The following is a 20,280-nucleotide window of genomic DNA, read 5'->3' on the forward strand; positions in this document are numbered from 1 at the left end:
ACGGCATTTTTACTTTGAGGTTACAATTTGTGTTTGGTTGTTTGATAATTTAGCTTTCTCCACCTAAGTCTTATACTATAAAACTTTTATTATTTGTCTTTTCAACCTCAATATTTTCAGTGCTCCATTGCTCCATACATTCTTTTATTCCTTCGATCACATGTCCGGTTTAGTTTTTCATTATTCTCTTTTGACGGTTGTATGGGCCTTTGAGTTTAAATCCATCCAGTGATTGCTCTCATCAATAATAATAAAAATAATACGTTTATTTCACTTCAAGGTCTTACAAATTTATGCAGGAAAAACAGCGCAATTCAAAGTAACATAACTATATCACAAGCATTCCATCTCATTATTCCCTCGTCTTTTAATTTGCTCGGCTCCTCATGAGCAGTTGACTCCAGCGATGTTGATAGTTTAAAGCAAACCTTTTACTTATATCACTCAGTATTTCTTCACTCTGCTACAAACCTCATTTAGTGGCTGTGGAATTCACTGGCAAATTCAGAATTTTCTAGCTGGCAAATTGTTATCTTAACCATTTTTAAACGGAGCTCAGGCATCATGTTTTGGAGCAAGGGTCTCCTCAAGGAAATGAAGGAGAGTAGTGTCTATGAAGATAAAGAAATAGCTGTAATACGGGACAAATTCCCCAAGGCAAAACATCACTTTCTAGCTCTTCCAAAAGCAGACATTAAGAATTTACAAGGGCTTAACAAAAGTCATGTTCCCCTTCTACAGAAATTGGAAAGTAAAGGATTAGAAGTTGCCAAGGATCTAGGTGACAAAACTGCAACTTTTAGGTAAGTTTTAAAAATGACAGGATCTGGACATGAAAATAATACCTAAGTTTCAAACTTTGAAGGATTAGTAGAACTTCAAATTTTCTACTCTTAAAATCCTTGAATTTTGTAATTGAAAAACCTCTCATGCAATTGACACCATCCAAGCAAAGCAATCTTACTACAACTGTGCTGTGATAGGGTTAAGAAAGCTGCAATATTGCATCATAATGTTACTTCTGCACTTCTTTGTAACGTTACTGGGCATTACCGCATCAACATTGCAGTGCATTTGCATTGCAATATATACTTCTGAAGGATTGCAACATTTCTTTCCATGCATTAAAGCTTGTCTTCTGAAGGATTTCATTTATTCCAATTTTTGTGCGTTCTGGTGTTGAGGAAAACTTGTCTTAAATGCATCGTAGTTGCTTTTGAGTTCATTAATTTTTTTTCAGTCAAATGCAGCGTAATTTTAAAACTTGCTCCAACTAATGTTTTTCCTCTGTGAATGATTCAGACTTGGATATCATGCAATACCATCGATGGAACGACTACATTTACACATAATCAGTGATGATTTCATCGCAATTGGCTTGAAAACTAAGAAGCATTGGAACTCTTTCACAACTGAATTTTTCATTCCATCTAAAGGTAGGCAAATTATTCAAAACAACAAAATTTCCCATCTACTGTTTTCAGCAAAGACTTTCTCGTCAAATTAGGGCCCTCATTCTTCAGTCCACCAAATTCAGACCTTCTCTGATTGGCCCTAGGAAGTGAATGGGCCACTTCCAAAAAATGCAAGGGTCGTCCGTGTACCTAGTACGGTTTCCTCTTTTATATTTTTCAGAAGGTCTGAGATAAATCGAATTAGTTAGAAGGTATATGACATGCTTAGTATCAGCCTTAAAATAACCCAAGTTTTGAAAATTGGTGAAATTATTTGCAAAAAAACTGAAATTTTACGGAAACAACCCTCCGCCTCTGTGTGTCCACCTCTTGTTGTGATCGTACCAATTTCCCCTCCCAAGCAATGCAAAGGCCCCAAGTGAAGGTATCAAATTTATTTTCATCCTCATATTCTTAGCCTTGTTTTGGTATTGGCTCAACATTTTTGAGCAACAGGGTTGCCAAAAAGTAAGATTCTTTCTGCAAAGATCTGCATCTACAGCTCGTGTTCTCCATGAAGCTTCGTACGAGACTGCATGGATCGCAAGTGTCCCTTTCTGCCAGTGAAATCATATTCTCAGCCTTCCAAATATGAAATAAATTTTTTTTACAAATATACTTGCATAAATTTATTTCAGAGAATTTTATGCAACGGTGGAGTTTTGCACCAGAGATACCTGATTCAAGTCATGCCAATAGGGGAACATGAGCAGCAAATCCTTGCCAAAAAATTCCATTATCTTGCTGACCACTGATTTAAAATGTTGAACTGAATTTGAGTATCAAAATAAATGAAACGCCCTAGCTAGCTTTCAGCAGTCTTTGCCTGTGAGGGAAAAATTTGATGTGATGTGTTAGGGCACTGGGAATTGGGCAAGCAAGGGAGAGGGAGTTAGAAGGCTGTTTCTGCAAAATTGAGTTTTCTCACAAACCCTCCACTGATTTTCAGAAACTTGGACTTGTTTCAAATGTGAGAAATGTTTGGATTACATCTCTTTACCAATTTAATTAATTTCTTTTCTTCCAAGAGACATGCAATGGGAAACCGTTCTCTACTGATGACTTCAATGTAAATTGATTTAATAGCACCTCCAATTTGAGGCCAGTATTCTGATTATTCTAGCAGGAAACTTTCAAGAACCGAAAAACCTGATGTTTCTTGAGTGCTATGGAGTTTTGAAACAAATTAACACGTACGTTTTCATTCATAAGTAAAACCCTGAAGTTGCAGCTTTGTAGTTGGAGTTTACTCACAAGGAGATACTACTCTCATAATTCGACCATGCCCCTAACAGCTCCTTTAGTACTTAAAAAAAATGTAAGAAGTCTAAAACAAGTTACCTGCATCATTATTATGAAATATGCATCAGTTCATATTAAAGGATAATAACTTATTCTTGAGTTCCTCATTTTGATACTATCTTTACCATTAAATCACATGGAAATTCTCATTTCAAATGTGAAAACTGTATAGCTTTTTCTATGTCTCCTTGTTGCAGAGATAATTACCCGCTTGGACAAAGAAGAAAAGATCACAATCAAACAGGATTTTTACAAGAGTCAGTTGCTGCAACCATTACAGTGTCATAAATGTTCCTTCATGCCCCGAACGATGCCTGAATTAAAAGATCACCTCAACAAACACATCACTAATAGTCAATCATAGGTAATACCCAGTACCTCAGATTTCGACTGATTGCTAAGTCAGATCTAAGTTTGAATCTTCTTGTATCTGTAAATATATAATATTCAATTGAATTCTCACAAAATTTATTTTTGAGACCCAGGCTTCAAATATGAACTTCCGAAAGTTTTTGTTTTTTGTAGTTAACAACAATGCTAAATTTGAAATGCATCCTGCTGAGACGCAAAAACTCAAAACAATGGAAAAGGGAAGGCTTGTCCAAAAAATAACTGCCCAGCATACGTCGTCATTGAGTCACATTCAGATCCAAATAATGATCAAGATGTCTAGTTATTCTCCCTCGTTGCACATCAAAATTTCTAATTCGGTTTCAAAGAATTTGACTCTTTTATATGTTTGATTTAATATTTTTTTATACCATGTGTTTTTTACCTAGTTTTCCTTTACTCACTTATTTAATGTTTTTCCAATCCCAATTTTTTTTCCCGTAACATTAAGATTCTACATACGCCTGTAAGAAAAAAGAAAAAAAAATCAGGGGAATGAAATAATATGATAGAATTTTGAGTCATGTTCCCACTAAATTGCAGCTGAAAACAAATTTAAGAAATGAAGGAAAATGAGGAAGGTCAATTTTAAATCAATGACATAAAGGCTTATTTTTAATACAAAAATATTTATTATATATATATGCGTGTATGTATAAATACTTTTGGTTTCCATTACACATTGAAAGCATCGTCAATTTATTTTTAGCGGGCTAAAATACATAAAGTGCTGGCAAAATTATTTTAAAATTCATTCAAATGTGACTTAGATGGTTCAAAAGGTTATTTGTAGGTGAAAAATGTTACTCCAAAAAGCTACGAAGATGTGTGAAAAAACACATACCACATTCTGCCTCATATCTGGAAGTTAATCTTAAAAAACTTGATTCAAAATGAATCAAAAAAGAAAATAGGAAAAGCACAAGAGAAATATTTAGCTTCTGAATTTTACAATTTTAGACTTAATCGCCAAAATGATTTTACCAAGAAGTAGAGAAAATGCTGGCGATAAGTTAACGAAAGAGGTTTTTGATAGACTTTTAACAACATATTTTTCCCAGGCTCTGAATAACAAATATTTAAGAAAATAAATGAGAGTAACTGGAATTTCAATAAGCTCTAGAAATGCCCCCAAAATTGAAATTGATTCATTTTTCACTGAATCGGGTCTTGATTATTCATGGTCTATAAGTTCCATCTCTCTTCAGGTTTAGAGGTTCTGTCAATCGAATGTTGATCAGAGACCTGATGTGTAACCTGAACACCAAATGTATCAAATTAAATGAAGAATGAAATAATCAACTTTTTTCTGATTTTAAAGAGCATGTTATTTTACACTTAAAATAAACTACTCCATAAATTCTTAGAGGTTTCTAGAGACAATTTTTATTATCTACAAGTTTCAAAATGATCATGAACTTTGAGCTGAAATTCACAACTCTGAATACTTCCAAGAAACTTCCTGCACTATTCGGTACCTGTTTTGACTCCAAATACAAACTTACACTACGCGAAAGACACTTTTTTTTTCTTTCCTTTTTATAAAAATGAAAAACGTCATAATTGAAAACCATCAAATTACGACTGGAGAGGAACTTTGGACAATTTTCTGCCCCTGTTTTTTTTATTTTAAAAATATCCCCTCACAAACATTCTTTTAAAAAATTCAGCTAACAAAAAGGGGCGTTTGAATTTTTTTGGCACAACTTATTAAAAACAATAACAATGGTTGACAAGTTTTTGACTTGTAGAAATACTTACTTCGATGATTTGTTCTTGACAAGTCTAATGCTGCACCTTTATATGCACATCATGTTAAATAATTATTGGTTTCTGTTGGAGCAATTATAAAATTCAGTCTTAAATACAATAAGTTAATGGGGTACTTTCCTCCAACAAGATTAAGACCCTGAAAATTTATTTACTTAGTGGACAAACTTCCCCTTAAAATAATGTTAACTAGGCAACAGCTTGCGTTTGGGGAAGCAAACGCATTGGATCCAAAATCAGGAGTACTTACGCTCCCTTAGGATTTGAAATCCTAATTTTCCAGATGCAATTCCAAGTCCATAGTGCCCTTGAACAAACATTTCTAAAAATTGCGTTGATCAAACTATACTAAAACAATGGTCAATGTACACTATTTGGTAGCTTGTCCTTGTTGCCTCATTATGCTTATCAAAGAATGAAGACTTTCAGTATGGTGAATGTGAGTAAAAAAAGATACTACAATAAAGGCTGAGGTTCCAAACTCTAAGCATACTTCCCTCTAAATTTTTTGAGGTCATCTAAGAGAAAAAGATTAAATTTATAACTTGGATGCTTTTGTTCCAATTCTCTTTTAATCAGATGTTCAGTATTATGCTGTAATGCATCCTCATGTCAAAATACAAAGAATAAAAATACCTGAGCACTTTTAAAGAGTAGTATGTACAAGTTAGCCGAGTTTCAATTGCAACTGTCCCTTTGAAGGAATGAGTTAAAAAAGGGATCTTATGAGTGCGTACTAACAAAGTATCTTAATTCAGTAATATGAAGTATTTCTCATAATAAATTAATTTTATTTCTAGCATTTTGTGTTCTCGAATCATCTGTGGTTTCCAATTATCCTTTCCCTCAATATTCCTATTGGTATAGATTATCACAGAGCTACTTCAAAATGGTTTCTCAGCTGTGTTTATGTGTAAAATTCAAACAAAAGAAAAAAAAACTTGAAAAAACTACTGAAAATAATTCTTTGCAGAATTTTCCTTCTTGACTCTCTTCTATTTGAATTATTTTTCTCAAGTAAGAGGTAAAAATCATTATCTGCTTTTGAATGCTATATGAGATCTAATTCAATCAAAAACAGACACTTACTGACCCTGCAGCCGATATATTGTAAATTAAAACATAAAGATAAATTAGAAATACAAAACGTTCTTCATTATGGAATGATACAAATTGGAACTGTTTAACACCTGTTCATTGTACTTCTTTTTCAATTTTTTTGTTGCAATAGTCTTTCTCTTACATAATGCAAAAGTGATTTTTTGTTAGTTTGTTTTTGTTTAAAAAAAATAAAAAAAAGATCAAATATGCAATCGACAGCATTTGATGTTGAAGAAATAAGTTACGAGGGGTGTTCAACAAAGACTGTCGGAGGTCTCTGCACAGGTGATAGGATTGCAGTGGTGCAATTTTGTGAACAGCATATGAAAGTAGTCAGCACTACTCAAAGGTGTGCAAAATTTTTAAGTTAGAAAGCGCTTCTGTATTATGTCTCACTCAGTTGAAGTGGGTGTATCGGATTTTGCCTCCAGAGTTTCTTGAAGCTCCTCTGCAAGAGCAGCAGTATATTACTACGCGATTAAGTTGTTGTCATAACTCAGTAAATATATAGGTAAGACTTATGTAAAGTAAAAAAAACTTACGAAGGTGGTGCTATGTTAAATAGATCCTGTCTGGGGTAGTTTAAAGATCTCAAATAGTCCTGAACTTAGGGGTGGTCCTGGCATTGCTGTTGAAGCTTTAATAGTGAAGATTATCAACTATGGAGGTGTGTTCATACAAACAGACGCTTTCTATACTCACTTATTGGTGGGTGGGGCTTTTGCACTATCGCGCAATTATCTAAACTTTACTAATATTTGCACTAGGTGGGTACCGCTGTTGTTGACTCCCTTTCTTAGCACTGGCTTAATGTTGCAGCAAGTGCCACGGAGTTCCTGGTCAAGAAAACTTTTAAAATGGTACATCATTAATCTTAAAGTCAAATCTGACGCCAGACAACTTTTTATGTACTAGATTATCAAATCAAAAGTCACCTAAAATATGAACATTTTAATTCTATAACTGCAGTAGAAAAAGTTTTTGGGGCCAACCTCAGTCAACTGGTGAAGCGTGGTTTTGAGCCTGTGTTCAAGGAGTGGCGAAAGCATCGGAAAAAATGTATTGCGATTGGAGGTGATTAAATTAAGAGTCAACAAGTCGACATTGGCTGACTCTTGCAAGACGACTGATGAGTAAAAGTTTTTCTGCAAAATATTATGTAATTTCCAACAGTCTTTATTAAACACACATCGTGGTAATAAATAAAATCTGTAGAAGATGAGGAACCTTTACATTGTTTGCATGAAAAATAAATGCAATGAAAAAAATAAGAGAGAAGAAACTATTGAGTATGTCAAGCAACGTTCAATACTAAATTGAAATATATTATGTCTTTTTACCCATAATTTTTAGTATAAAATTCTTTTTGTCTTGTATGCAGAAAAGTCGTCCACCAAAGTATGAACTTTTTGGAAGGAACTGAAACTGCATATGAATTCAAAGAAGTTTTTTTACATGATGAAGTTCCTAAAAATACAAAATGTTAGGTACAAGCAAAATCACAAATCAAAACTTGCACTGACGGCCGGGTGTTTGATCAAAAGTGGCTATGATAAAATGAACCTTTTTACCAAGACAAAATAAAACAAATTGTTCCCCCTCGTTGCGACTGGCAACATGAAAAATAGTGAAAATAAAAAATTTAAAAAAAATAAAAAATCATAACTAGCTTGGATGTTGGGACAGCACGGTCATTGATGATCATCATAAAAATAAAAGCAGATAAAGTAAAAACAAAAAAGAGATATGTCTTAAAAATTAAAAAAGTTTGCTGCACACTCCGAAAAAAAAGGAGATGCTGATTTAACATTCTGGATGTAACAAAGTGTGCGACAACTCACAAAACGCTGAATTAACCGCCACAGCAGTTAGTTTTACATCTCGACATTGCTATAGTAACTGCTGTGGCGGTTAATTCAGCGTTTTGTGAGTTGTCGCACACTTTTTTACATCCAGGATGTTAAGTCAGCATATTTTTTTTTCCAGTGCATTAAAGTGAAAATGATTTGAAAACAGGAAGCAAAGTAAGAATATTTAAACTGACAAAAAAACATTCTTTGCTTGCGGCAACATTTTATCAAATAGACAGTATGCAAGCATTGCTGTTTCATACCAAATGCTGATTTGCATAAAATTGCTCACATATTCACCTCTTTTGTAGTTAAATTATTTAGATTTGAATAATATGTGGCATGAATATGCTACATGGTATGAGGAACATGTATACTTGGATGGTGCAATGGATGTTAGTACTTCCAAGAAAAGCTTTTTTTGCATTTAACACCACAATTTGCAAATTATAGTCTTGATGTCATGTTCTCACTGATATATTTAGTGCAATTGTCTTACTCCCATATCTTCAGGAACAAAAAAATAAAATACATGGACGTAGAAGAGCATTATAACAGAGCTTAGGAAATAATAAAATATTCAAAATATATATATAAAATGCGAGTAAATTAATACAAAACAAGTGGGTAACTAGAGAGAAACATACTACTGGAGCATCTACAAATAATGTAACACCTCAGTGAAGGGAGAGTGTGGTTGAATTATTGCTGATCTATAATGGAGATTAAAGCTCCACAGTTAAATTCAACCGACTCAGTCAATTCTAAAATTACTCTTTCAGAGAATTAGCGCCCCACTCACTTGCTCACTTGCTTCACATGGCTCAGCTTCTAACTTTTGAACGAGACTTCCTCAAAACTCACTTTTTGCTTACGTTCCCCTATTCAGGGACTATTACTTAATTAACATTGGTTAAACATAAAAAATGCAAATGATATCATTGGTATAATTCAACTGCCACTTGATTTGAGTTGAAAATATTTCTTGATATCCGAACCTCTCGTTGTGTGAGTCGTTGTCAACATAAGGTTTTGAGTAGAAAATGTGACAATTATTCCTAGTTCAGACCTTGTATGGTGGCCCATTACCAACAAAAAACAAGAGCCATCCTGCACCAAAATAAAAAAATGTTGAAACTTGAACAATGCTAAGCCAATCATTATTGTTGGGATAAGCTTTCTTAGACCAGCTCTTTGGTCTTTCTGAGGGCATGTGTTCAACGGCCAAACCTTATTTACATAATACATGGAAAAAAATTCCATTGACCAGAGGAAAACAAAAAAAAGGAATAAAACGGCAAGAAATGTATCGGTAATATTCAGTAATTTGGTCCAACTTTGAAGGCTGAAGTGATTACGAGGTACGCAATTGAGTTCAAGACAATACCTAGGGATCGTCTTTCAGTTATTAATAAGTAATACAAAAAGTAGTCACTAAAGTTGCAGGTTTTGGAGAGTTGTTCACTGTCCAACTGTCCTAAAATTATTTTTTTGGCCCTAGTCTACACAGGGGAGGAAAAAACTGAAAAGACAGGGTGTTAAATGCTTTGAAGATGCTCCTTAACACTCAAGAGAAAAGAAATAGACGAGTGACTCAACAATCAAACGGTGAGATCACTCATATTGATATACAACATATTTAATAGTTAGTCTTAAATTCATGCCCCTGAATTTTAGATTGAAATCAGCAAAAGGTTTTAATTCTAGAGAAAAATTCATGCAGAGGATTTTGGTCTACCCCAGATAATAGTGATCTAGCTTAAAAATATATTTTACTTGAATTTTTTAAAGGTGGAAATGATCAGTTGAAGTACGTATTTACTTATTGGATTTAGACTGAAGCTGTAAACACTCTCCACTTTGATTCATCTTGCTACAATATGCGTTCACATTTCTGTAAAGCAACCAACCACAATTCACATCTTTTGGAGAGGAATTTCCATTTGAGCAGGATTAGAAAGAGGATAACAGATTCAAATTTACTCAAGCAGAAAACGCAACTCAATGTCACCAATCTAAACTGTTGGAATATTATTAGTATGCTGATGTCTTCAGCCACATCTGCAACTCAAGAAAAAAAAAACTGAAAATATCATAGTGTTTGATTATCCACGATTAAAACCTTCATGCTTACATAATTTAACCTCCTTTTGAAGATTTCTAAAACAAAATTGGTGATGGCTAGATCAACTATGAAACCTGCTACAAGGAAAGCCTTATCAACATTAAACGATTTGATTCTTCATGACACAAAACATAAGAGGGACAGATGGTAATAGCCCCAGAACCACTTTTGCTTGCCTATATATTAGTCGCTTGAAACGACTAATTCTTTCCAAATTTTGAGGATACATCGCCTGGTAATCTTCTAAGTTACAGCTGATTTTGTAAAATTTGAGGGGAAAATTAACAAAATACTCGCACTCAAGAATGCACCTTCAGCTTGTCAGTTTTACAGGTTGCATAAAACTGACATCAAAAACATAAATAAATAAAACATTGCAAATGGAAACTTATAAGAAATAACCAAAAAGCTCCAATTTGATCTCAATGCAGTTTTAAGAAGATAAAAAACATAAAGATTCGATCTCATACAAAGAAAAAAAACATATCTTACAAATACAAACATGGAAAGAAGGATACAGTTGAGTGGCTACAACTTGTTATCGGTGTTACGATGCCTTATCATCAGCAAGCTGATAGTGGTGCTTTCTCAGGGCTGATAATCGCATTCGCTCTTTTTCAAGACCACTTTCTAGCTCCAGAACTCGTACCTGGGATTCCATTTCTAGTCGCTTGGCCTGATGAAGAGACAAGCTCGCAATGTCTAACTGATCCTCTGTAAAAATAAAATGGTATCATGATGTTACTTAATGATGATTTGCAAGAATTGTTGCTCGTTTTTTATGAGTCTTTTGATTGTCAAGATGTCTTTTGAAGTTTTAATAGTTTTACAAATGATGCGTAAGTTATGATGGAGCTAAAATAAGGGTGAGAGTAAAATTTTTTAGTTACCCTTAAAGTTATAAAAGAATTGAGCTTACTCTAATTCTCACAACTTTTCTATGAAAAAAAACAAACAATTTGTTAGATCATAAACGAAGGTTGATCATTTACTTTGCCTTTATGACAGAATCATGATGTGGAAGTCAGGAGCATCATTGTATGTAGTTCTTCATTTGTTTTTTTTGCTTGTAAAAACCTGTATCAGAGTGCCACATAAACTAATCATAGCTTCTAAATAAACCCATGGGTATGGGCCAGTGATAGAGGCTGTTGCAAAACCAGACGTGCAGAAAATGCTCGATCACATGAAAATAAAGAGAAGCCCTAAAAATGTGGAAAAGAGAAAAAGTTTTCAAGGGTTAAAACATTTCCTACGTTTTGGTCTCATTCAGCCTACAGATTCTTGATACTAATGCATTGCTGTAGACAATCTAATGAATGCAGTTTAATCATTTAAGATGAGTGACATCCTGTAGATACCCTGAATAAATTCACAGCGCGCAACTAAGCAATCGAATAAAATTATAAATCTAGCCTCTTAACCGCATGGCATTCAATAAAAACGCAACATATAGTATTGACGAGAAAAAAAAAATGTTAATATTTTTTAAAGTGGTGGGAAATTTTGTGGCAAGTCAGTTAACGGGGAAAATATGAATGCCTGGAAGATTCTGCATTCCTGAAATGAAATGCTGCATTTTATGCGATTTTTGTTTTTCTTGGATTGCCTCTCTTGCAATCCAAATAGAATGTTTCTGTTGTAATCTAAAGATGTGTCTTTAAACTTTGATACTTTATTTTTCAGAGCTACGTGCTTGATTGTATTGATTCTATTTTGGAAGTCTAGTGGCCTCCATTTTCTCAATCATGCTTTTACTAGGAAAACTAAGATCTACAAACCTGAATCCTGAACTAAAATTCTGCATGCTTTAGATGTTGCAACAACAGTGCCTGTGGCATGAGTAACATCGCGCGAGGCAGCAGACAGAGCGGCCAGATTATCACTTTGACGATCTGCTTTAACACGACTGGCCACCACTAGCTGAGCTGTACTCGCTGCAACCCCTTGGGCAGCAACAACGACTCTCTCTAGCTGTCCATTTTCACAGACCACTTGATCAGCTGCATCTCTGAAAAATGATCAAATGTTGTCAAATATCACACGTCATCCAATAAAAGCTTTAAAAAAACAAAATTATTGCTTTTCCTTTGACATTTGAAATGCAATTTTTGTACAGAGACAGAACCTCTGTGAGTCAAATAATTTAAACTTCCAGAAGTAGATTAATTTAATTATGTGTATAATTGATATATTGATCCCTAATCAGGAAGGTTTTCCGCGTGAAATGAGCCCAATATCAAGTGTATACGCTTCTGGTTAAAATCCGAGCAATTTTTGGGCTTTTTAAGAGCCTAAAACTTTCATGGTGCAACCGGTTTGCTCTGCCAGACCTCCAATTTCTTTTCCCCGACCAAAATCCGCTTCGAATGAGATGGGTGGCAAATTTACATTATTCCAGTTAAATGAATCGTCATGAGCTCTCGGTCTATAGAGATGGTTTGAAATTGCCGAAGTAAAGTACCTTATTAAGAATTTAAACTACATAACACAGTTTGTCAGCATGTTTCTGCAGATTGTAACATTATACTTTGAAAAATATCTGCAATTACCAAAATAAATAATTCGACTAGAAATGGAAATAACTTACAATAGATATTTGGCAGAGCTTCCTACAGCTTTTGCGGCAGATATTAAACCTTCCGTCCACTGGTGATTTCTTTTGTAAAATTCTTTGGCTCCCAGGGAGGACTGAAATACGACATAGTAAATTAAATTGCAAGATCTCTACAAAATACCAACACAAGAAACTAGGAAGCAAATTCATTTTTATCAAACAAGGAACAACAAAACCTGGGAAAGTAGTTTTCCCACATTGAGGGCCATCCCTAAAATATGTAACGCACTTTTTCGGCATTTTTGATCCCCCTTCCCCCATGTAACGTTTTTTTGACGAAAGTCCCTTTCTTTCAACACATAAAAACAAAATGGCGAGACGCTTTCCTAGACCCCCCTCCCCCTTAAGCGTTGCGTACTTTAGGGACAGCTACTTGACAGCTAATTTTAAAACTGATATGCCCAGTATGCACAAGTAGGCAAAGTTTGTTACAGTGTCTATCATTTTCTCAACGTATTTGGAAATAAAAGGGTAAAGACAGAAACATACAAAATAATATAATACATACAAAGAATTATACATAATTGACTTCTATGATGAAGAATCTTATTGCTCATTAGATTATGAGAACATGGATTGCATAGAACCGAGTAGTCCGATCTATAGGCCCAGTGCGGCACGCACTTAATTCCTCTGATGCTGTGATAGGTCCATGGGCTCTACAGCTAATAGCTGTAAAAATACGCTCTCGCAACACTGCCTGGCACGCAATCAACACTGATTAGAGCATATACAGGCCCTTTGCAACGACCACAAAGAATTTCAGGACAGAGCTTTTTGACAGAGGTGGAGGGGGAGGGGGAGGTTGTCCCTCGGTAACTATTGAAGGACACGCAATGCTGATAATTGATATAAATCATTTTTTTTACCTTTCTGTTGGCTCTTCAAAAATACATCCCCTGGCAAAATAATATGTATAACTTTTCTTGACCATTAAGAGGGTCTCAAAGAATCAAAGGCCTAATTTATTACGTTCTTGCTGAGTCATTAAGAAAAATTGGTGAAAATAACATTTGATACAGCTCATTTTTGATAGGCTCATTGATAAACATTAATAAACATTTGATAGGCTCCTGCACTGTTGTAACACATGCAAAAACGCTGCAGCACACAATGTGTTAAAAATGTCTGAAATACTTCTCATTTGGAATAACTTAAAAAGCAGGTACAATTCGTAGAGCCTCATTTAATCGTTTAAACAAATAATACATTAACATCAAAGTACGGGAAAAGATAAAGGTAAAATATTGTTCAAAAAATTAAAGGTTGTTTCCTTCAACATTATGATTTAAAAGTTAGAGTAAGTAAAATCCTTAAATAGTTGGTACTATATTTTCATTTGACATCCTAAAACTACCTTCTATTTTTACTATAAAATGGGTAAACTCTTTGAAAAATTCAAATACTTACAGTATTACTGTGAGCAACAATCTCTGCTTGTAAAAGCTTGGACTTCTGTACCAGGACACGTATTGCTTTCATTAAGTTGGTGCAAGAATCGAGTATTTTCTCATTCACTTCCAGTTTAATGCCAGAATCTTCTTTCCTTGACTGGCTCAACATAGCCTAAAAATACACACAAATGACATGAGAGGGGCAGAAAAAATCAATTGAGAAAAACATGATTACAAATTGACTGCTTATGGCTTGACAGGTTTTGCATGATTCTACTTAAATAAAATATTTTGACTTCAGAAAGTTTTTAGTAGGCGGTAAAATCCAACGTTTTCTTAGCACTTTTAATTGTAAGCGATGCATTATATCTTCCAAACGTCTGAGAGATGAGGGGGTTTTTTAAAGGAAAATGATATAAAAATATGAAAATATATTCAGATTGTACCTCCATTTTTAGGGCTGCTTCCTCGATTGCCTTGTCCATCTGCGCAAGTTCATTTTCAACCAAGTCTCCCAAGGATTCTGGCGACTCTCCTGTCTGAATTGCATTTCCTAATGCACTGAGCTCTGAAATTTTACCCCTCAAAGGTGATAGATCCAATGAAGCCAGCAAGTCTTTGTGTAACGCTACCAGAATCTTGTTACACTCTTCACCTACCTCCTTGGCCATGACCGCCATACCTGTAAAACAAAGCAAGCTTTTTTAGCAATTGTCTCAAAAATAAAGATAGGTAAAAGTGAAAAAATAAAAAAATTAGGGGTTATATTTCTGAACAACAATGGAATCTGGCAATAAACGCACACTTACGTTCTCCCATATCCAGATCAGGTGCCATATTGGACGTTGCTTTTGCATGGATGATAAACAATGCAGCATAGCAAGACAGGGTTGACACATCAATAGGTTTACTAAACTGGAAGCTCTCTAATGCCAACAAAAACCGATCTTTCACGCTGCTTAAATACTCTGGAAAAAAAAAATCCAAATTATCATGAGAAAGAAAGAAATGAAAAATGTGCCCATTAATTAATCATGAAAAAACGTATCTTCAAAGGTCTCTGAAGTTTTAAATTTTTACTGTATGAAAAATAAATTTTAGAGAACTAAAAATTTTAATGAGTAAAAATGTAAAATGACTTGTGACCTAGTGCACAATTTAAAAACGTTCTTTAGTCAGAATTATTGAGCATAGAAGATTTTGTATCATTTTAGTGCTTCAGTGCTTCATCCTTTGCTTCAGTGGCGTGGCGTGCTTTGCGATATATCGATTGTTATACCATTTAAATTTATGAAAAAGGATCGATAAACAGGATGTTCGCAGCGAACACCTTAATAATTGATTCTTTACCATGGGTTTAGATGGCAGAACAATCAATACATCGCAATTCACGCCACGCCACTGCTTTGCTTCTACTTTTTCAGCCCAACAAATGGAAGAACTTACCTGGAGTGCAGGTTATTGCAGATGCTGCTGGATTGTCTACTTGGTCCACTGAATTGCTTACTATTACTCTGCAACGTTCTGTAAAATAGAAGATAAAAATTATCAATAATCTTTCTTTTCAAAATTATGAGAACAAGAATATTCAAACCTTTTATTGAAGCAGTAAATTTCATCTTTATATTTTATTATTAAAGAAGGAGAGTGGTTTTATTACACACTATACAATCCTTTGATATATTTTTAAACATACAAGAGAATAACAAGGATTTTCTCTATCATGAGTAATGCTATAAATAAATTTGAATGTTCGAGTGATCAGTTTTGCATGACAACACAGGATTTCCATTCCACTTGTGAGTAAAAAGAACAAAAACAACATACCGGTTGGGAAATGTGACTATTGGCAGGAGTAAAAAAGTTCTAAAGCACTAGCCAAAGCCCGATCTAACGTTTTTTCATGAAGCCATTTTTCAATTTGCATCACACCCCTTATAAAGCAGAATGTCTGATTTCACAGTGAAATTTTCAATTTACCCCACTTCTTTGAAGTATTGGGGAGGGGGGGGGGGGGGAGTCATAACTTTAAAAAATTGCCTCTCGTTTGTAGCAGTTCTGGGATCAAAAGATTGGGCATTTTGTGTATCATGATATTAGGTTTGTCAAAAGCACAATTAGAATTTTTCAGCTTTAGCCATTTCTGAGAGAGGGTATAAAGAAAATTAACTTCCTGAGTAATTCTTGTAATCCCTAAATTTAGATTTTAAAAAATGATCGTGATTATTTTAGTTATTGAGATATATTGAAAATTTTAAAAACAGAGGATGATTGTTTTTCTATAATGAATGTTTGTTGTTGTGAAAAATAGTTGATTAAAAAATGCTACAGCATGTGAGGTTTTATGTATAATAAATAAAGAAGCTCACCAATGAGAGCTCGAAGATGGTTATCTCTTTCATCTTCGACTTGTTTTATTCGTGATTCCATTTCATTCCGTTGAGCAAGAACATCTTGCAACTCACTTTCAATTATTGCTTTTTCATTACATGCCCACTCAACCTTGCAGACTAGTGCCTGAAATAAAGAGAACGAGCAACCAAAATTTTCAGTCAAAAATAATACATTTTAACCTAATGAAACAAAAAAATCAGATTTGCTTTCATAGGTGAGCCTGTAAATCTACCTATCTTCAAAACTCCAGCATACCAAAAGGAAATAATTGCTGCAAATAAATACCGAAAATGTTTGGCTTTACAGGCAAATACATTTCATAAATTTTATAAAAAAAAAAATAAGAAATCAAATGTCACAAAAAGTGACCATAGAGAGAGAGAGAGAGAGAGAGAGAGAGAGAGAAAAAATGTGTACCTCATTCTGCTCAGTTGCAGCATCCGCTGTAGCTTGCAATTTCATCAATTCCTCTTCCAGTTTAGTTCTCTCATTAGTTTCAAATTCTATGTTTTTCACACTTGCTAACTGCTTATCAACATCAGCTTTCTGAAACAAGAGTAAGACAGGTTTATTGAAATACAGTGTATTAATGAGTAAGGATTCCAGGGTTTTGATGATTTCCTTCGCCTCTCTGGATCTTAAATGATTTTATAGATAGAAAAGTTTATTCGTTTTGAAAGAGACGTAATGAGTAAGTTCTAAACTCACTTCATAGGGTGCCACAGAAAATTTTAAAAAAAGTAGGAAAAAATTGTGATAATACATTAATAATTCCGGTGTACACTAAGTCAAGCATGGAGCGAGAGAGATATATGTACCTATAAATATAAAAATACCATCAGTCTTTTCTAGATAATTTTCCGAAATGGCAAAATTCTCTAAAAAACCTGCAATTAAATTACTCAGTGCATCAGATTTTTTTTCTTTGGGACCATTTGACAACTAAGGAGGAGACAAAAATGTATAAAGTCATTAAAAACTGAAATCTTAGAGGTATGATTAAAATAATAAAATATGGCTCTCCCTTTGTCAGTAAGTTAATCATAACACTTAGGGACTCCAACTCCGACATTCTCAGTGCAGTCTTGCTTTCAGATGCTTACTCATTGACGGTAGTTTCTTTATTGGTGTAGAAAAAGCTAGCTTAACATCTGCTCGACTGATAAGAAAGTACTAATATTTACATTGCAACTAATGACTCATTTTGGTAGTTCCATTAATCATGCCATGCTATTCACAAATTGATTCCTGTCTTTCATAATAACTTATTTGAGAGGTAACAAAGAATTTGTGAATAGAATTTTCTATTATCTTAAGGAGCAAATCTGGAAAATAATATACAAATTTTATCCAAAGGACTCAACTGAATACTGTATTTATTCTGTACAAAAGGAAGAAAGGGAGTAAAGAGAAGGAACAGAAATGTTGAGAAAAGAGAGCCAGAAAAGAGCGACACCAAGAATGGCACAATTTGGGCCAGAAGGGATTTTTCTGAAACCGGGCCCAAACGATACCTTATGATACCCTAAAACTCTGGTAAAAATTTTAGCTTGAGTATACGCACGGTTTTTGAGAAATGAGGGGGCAAAGTTGCCAAATCGCCATCATTCTGGACAGCATTTCTACAGCAAAAAGATGGGAAAAATGGATGAAAAAGTTACACCTTTGATGGGTTTCGGCTGTAAATGTTCTCATTGAGCCCCCAAGCATTTAACTGTGTTCAGTTTCAAAAATTTTGGTCGCACAGTGGTCCAAAATGGGGGGAAAGTTTCGACAAATCAGGATTCTTTGTCAAATTTTTAGAAACGGAAGTAAACTTGTCGGTCTGCTGCAGTTTTCATGGCTAACAATGTTCGTATCGGTCATCAATGCATGAAATTGTGTTCAACTTCACAAATTTACATCGCACAGTGGTCGAAAATGGGGGAATTAGTGGACAAATTAAGATCCTCTGTCAAACTTTTTAAAAATGAAGTGAAACTGTTGGTCCCCGGTAGAGTTTAGATCCCGGAAAAATTCTTTCAATTCTTTTTTTGACTATTTAAATCTTTTTTTAATTTTTTCTCCCCATTTTTCCTTCTTTTTTTTAAATTTCTGAAAGTTTGCATATTTTATTGAGATAATGCTACAAAGTCTATTCTATGACAAAGTTCTATAAACAATACGGTCTGACATGTAGTAATAATTAAAAAAATTAAAAACATAAATTTTTCCGGGATCTAAACTCTACTGGGGACCAACAGTTTCACTTCATCTTTAAAAAGTTTGACAGAGGATCTTAATTTGTCCACTAATTCTCCCATTTTCGACCACTGTGCGATGTAAATTTGTGAAGTTGAACACAATTTCATGCATTGATGACCGATACGAACATTGTTAGCCATGAAAACTGCAGCAGACCGACAAGTTTACTTCCATTTCTAAAAATTTGACAAAGAATCCTGATTTGTCGAAACTTTCCCCCCATTTTGGACCACTGTGCGACCAAAATTTTTGAAACTGAACACAGTTAAATGCTTGGGGGCTCAATGAGAACATTTACAGCCGAAACCCATCAAAGGTGTAACTTTTTCGTCCATTTTTCCCATCTTTTTGCTGTAGAAATGCTGTCCAGAATGATGGCGATTTGGCAACTTTGCCCCCTCATTTCTCAAAAACCGTGCGTATACTCAAGCTAAAATTTTTACCAGAGTTTTAGGGTATCATAAGGTATCGTTTGGGCCCGGTTTCAGAAAAATCCCTTCTGGCCCAAATTGTGCCAAAAAACGGTCGTTTTTGGCGTCGCTCTTTTACAGAGGAAAATATAGGAAATAAATTTAAAAAAACTTTCGAATTTGCATGATTGAAGTTATTTTACAATTCTACTGAAAAGGAAAATAATATACAAAGCTTAATATGCAGATACAGGCTGGAAAAAAAAAGGTAGAACACCCGAGTGTATTTATTAAAACAAGTAACGAAAAATTAACTGAAACGAGTATTTTAAAAAGGACTAATCAAGTTCTTTAAACTGCTACAGGAAAAAAATCTAGATATCAGCAGTTTTGAAAAGCAGAGAAGCCTTGAGATTGGCGACTAATGAAATGAATTCCTTTTTGGTGTAACAATGATGAAAGCAAGTGAATATTCAACGATTTCATTGACAAATTTATTTTCACAAAACTATTACAAGGAAACATTCAAGAGGTTCTACTGTGCCGAAAACAAGTCGGCGTTCAACAAAGACATCTATACTCATGACTACCTCTTTTTATTTAGGGTATGAACCATACTTTCATAACTTCCTTTAACCACTAGTTGAGACTACTGCAGAGGTGCTGGTGCATGCAGAAAAATTTAGGTGGACGAAAGAAAAGTATTTAACAAGACTCAGGTATCTCCTGGTTTGATGACCTCAAATATATGATGCTCTCTAAAATTTTTATGCTTGCAGGTGATGCTGTAGACGATTCTATGAGTCAGTGAACTATAGAAAAAATATTAGATTGAAGTGGAAAATACTACCAGCTATCATCTGAGCTACAGTATCAAAAATATTATCCATGGCTAGACGAGAGGTATGGAAGCTCTTCGACAAGGTCCAAAGATGAGTTCAGTAAATAAAAAAAAAAAATTTTAGGCAGTATAAAAAGTAAGAGCTTGTAATTTCAAAAAAAAACTTCACTTGTTGTTTGAGAATTTCTATCTTAGAACATGATCCCCTTTTAAAAACTACACAGTTAACAGATTCATACAGTAGAAGTCTGTTCAAAAAAGCTTTCCTCGTCCTTCAAACAAACCTGCTAAGTCAATTTTAGTGACTGGATGAAATTGTTGGTGGGTCAATCCAATTATTTGCCTGATGCCACCAGGTCTAAAGGTATTGCACAGTCCAAAACCAGCG

General features: G+C 34.4%; 2 protein-coding genes across 3 annotated transcripts in view; one reads left to right on the plus strand and one right to left on the minus strand.

Annotated features, from left to right (window-relative positions):
* On the plus strand, positions 1–11,696 carry LOC109035556 (aprataxin). Of its 2 annotated transcripts, XM_072302875.1 has the most exons (4): positions 1–803; positions 1,303–1,436; positions 2,954–3,120; positions 11,679–11,696. In XM_072302875.1, exons 1-3 carry the CDS (start codon positions 565–567, stop codon positions 3,118–3,120), a joined length of 540 nt encoding a protein of 179 aa, XP_072158976.1. In that variant the 5' UTR covers positions 1–564; the 3' UTR covers positions 11,679–11,696. The 2 variants fall into 2 exon arrangements, with proteins under 2 accessions (XP_072158976.1, XP_018904774.2); XM_019049229.2 differs by lacking the exon at positions 11,679–11,696 and having other exon boundaries at positions 2,954–3,212.
* Positions 7,450–20,280, minus strand: part of Hip1 (Huntingtin interacting protein 1) — a 23,950-nt gene continuing 11,119 nt past the window's right edge. Inside the window, exons 10-18 of the mRNA XM_019049227.2 lie at positions 16,815–16,943; positions 16,373–16,520; positions 15,450–15,527; positions 14,813–14,971; positions 14,450–14,685; positions 14,020–14,175; positions 12,583–12,683; positions 11,774–12,003; positions 7,450–10,706 (exon numbers count right to left, since the gene is read on the minus strand). Coding sequence (XP_018904772.1) covers positions 10,540–10,706; positions 11,774–12,003; positions 12,583–12,683; positions 14,020–14,175; positions 14,450–14,685; positions 14,813–14,971; positions 15,450–15,527; positions 16,373–16,520; positions 16,815–16,943 — 1,404 coding nt within the window. The 3' untranslated portion in view covers positions 7,450–10,539. The remainder of the gene's footprint in view (positions 10,707–11,773; positions 12,004–12,582; positions 12,684–14,019; positions 14,176–14,449; positions 14,686–14,812; positions 14,972–15,449; positions 15,528–16,372; positions 16,521–16,814; positions 16,944–20,280) is intronic.

The sequence above is a fragment of the Bemisia tabaci genome, chromosome 1 (assembly GCF_918797505.1).
Source record: "Bemisia tabaci chromosome 1, PGI_BMITA_v3".
Lineage (NCBI taxonomy): Eukaryota > Metazoa > Arthropoda > Insecta > Hemiptera > Aleyrodidae > Bemisia > Bemisia tabaci.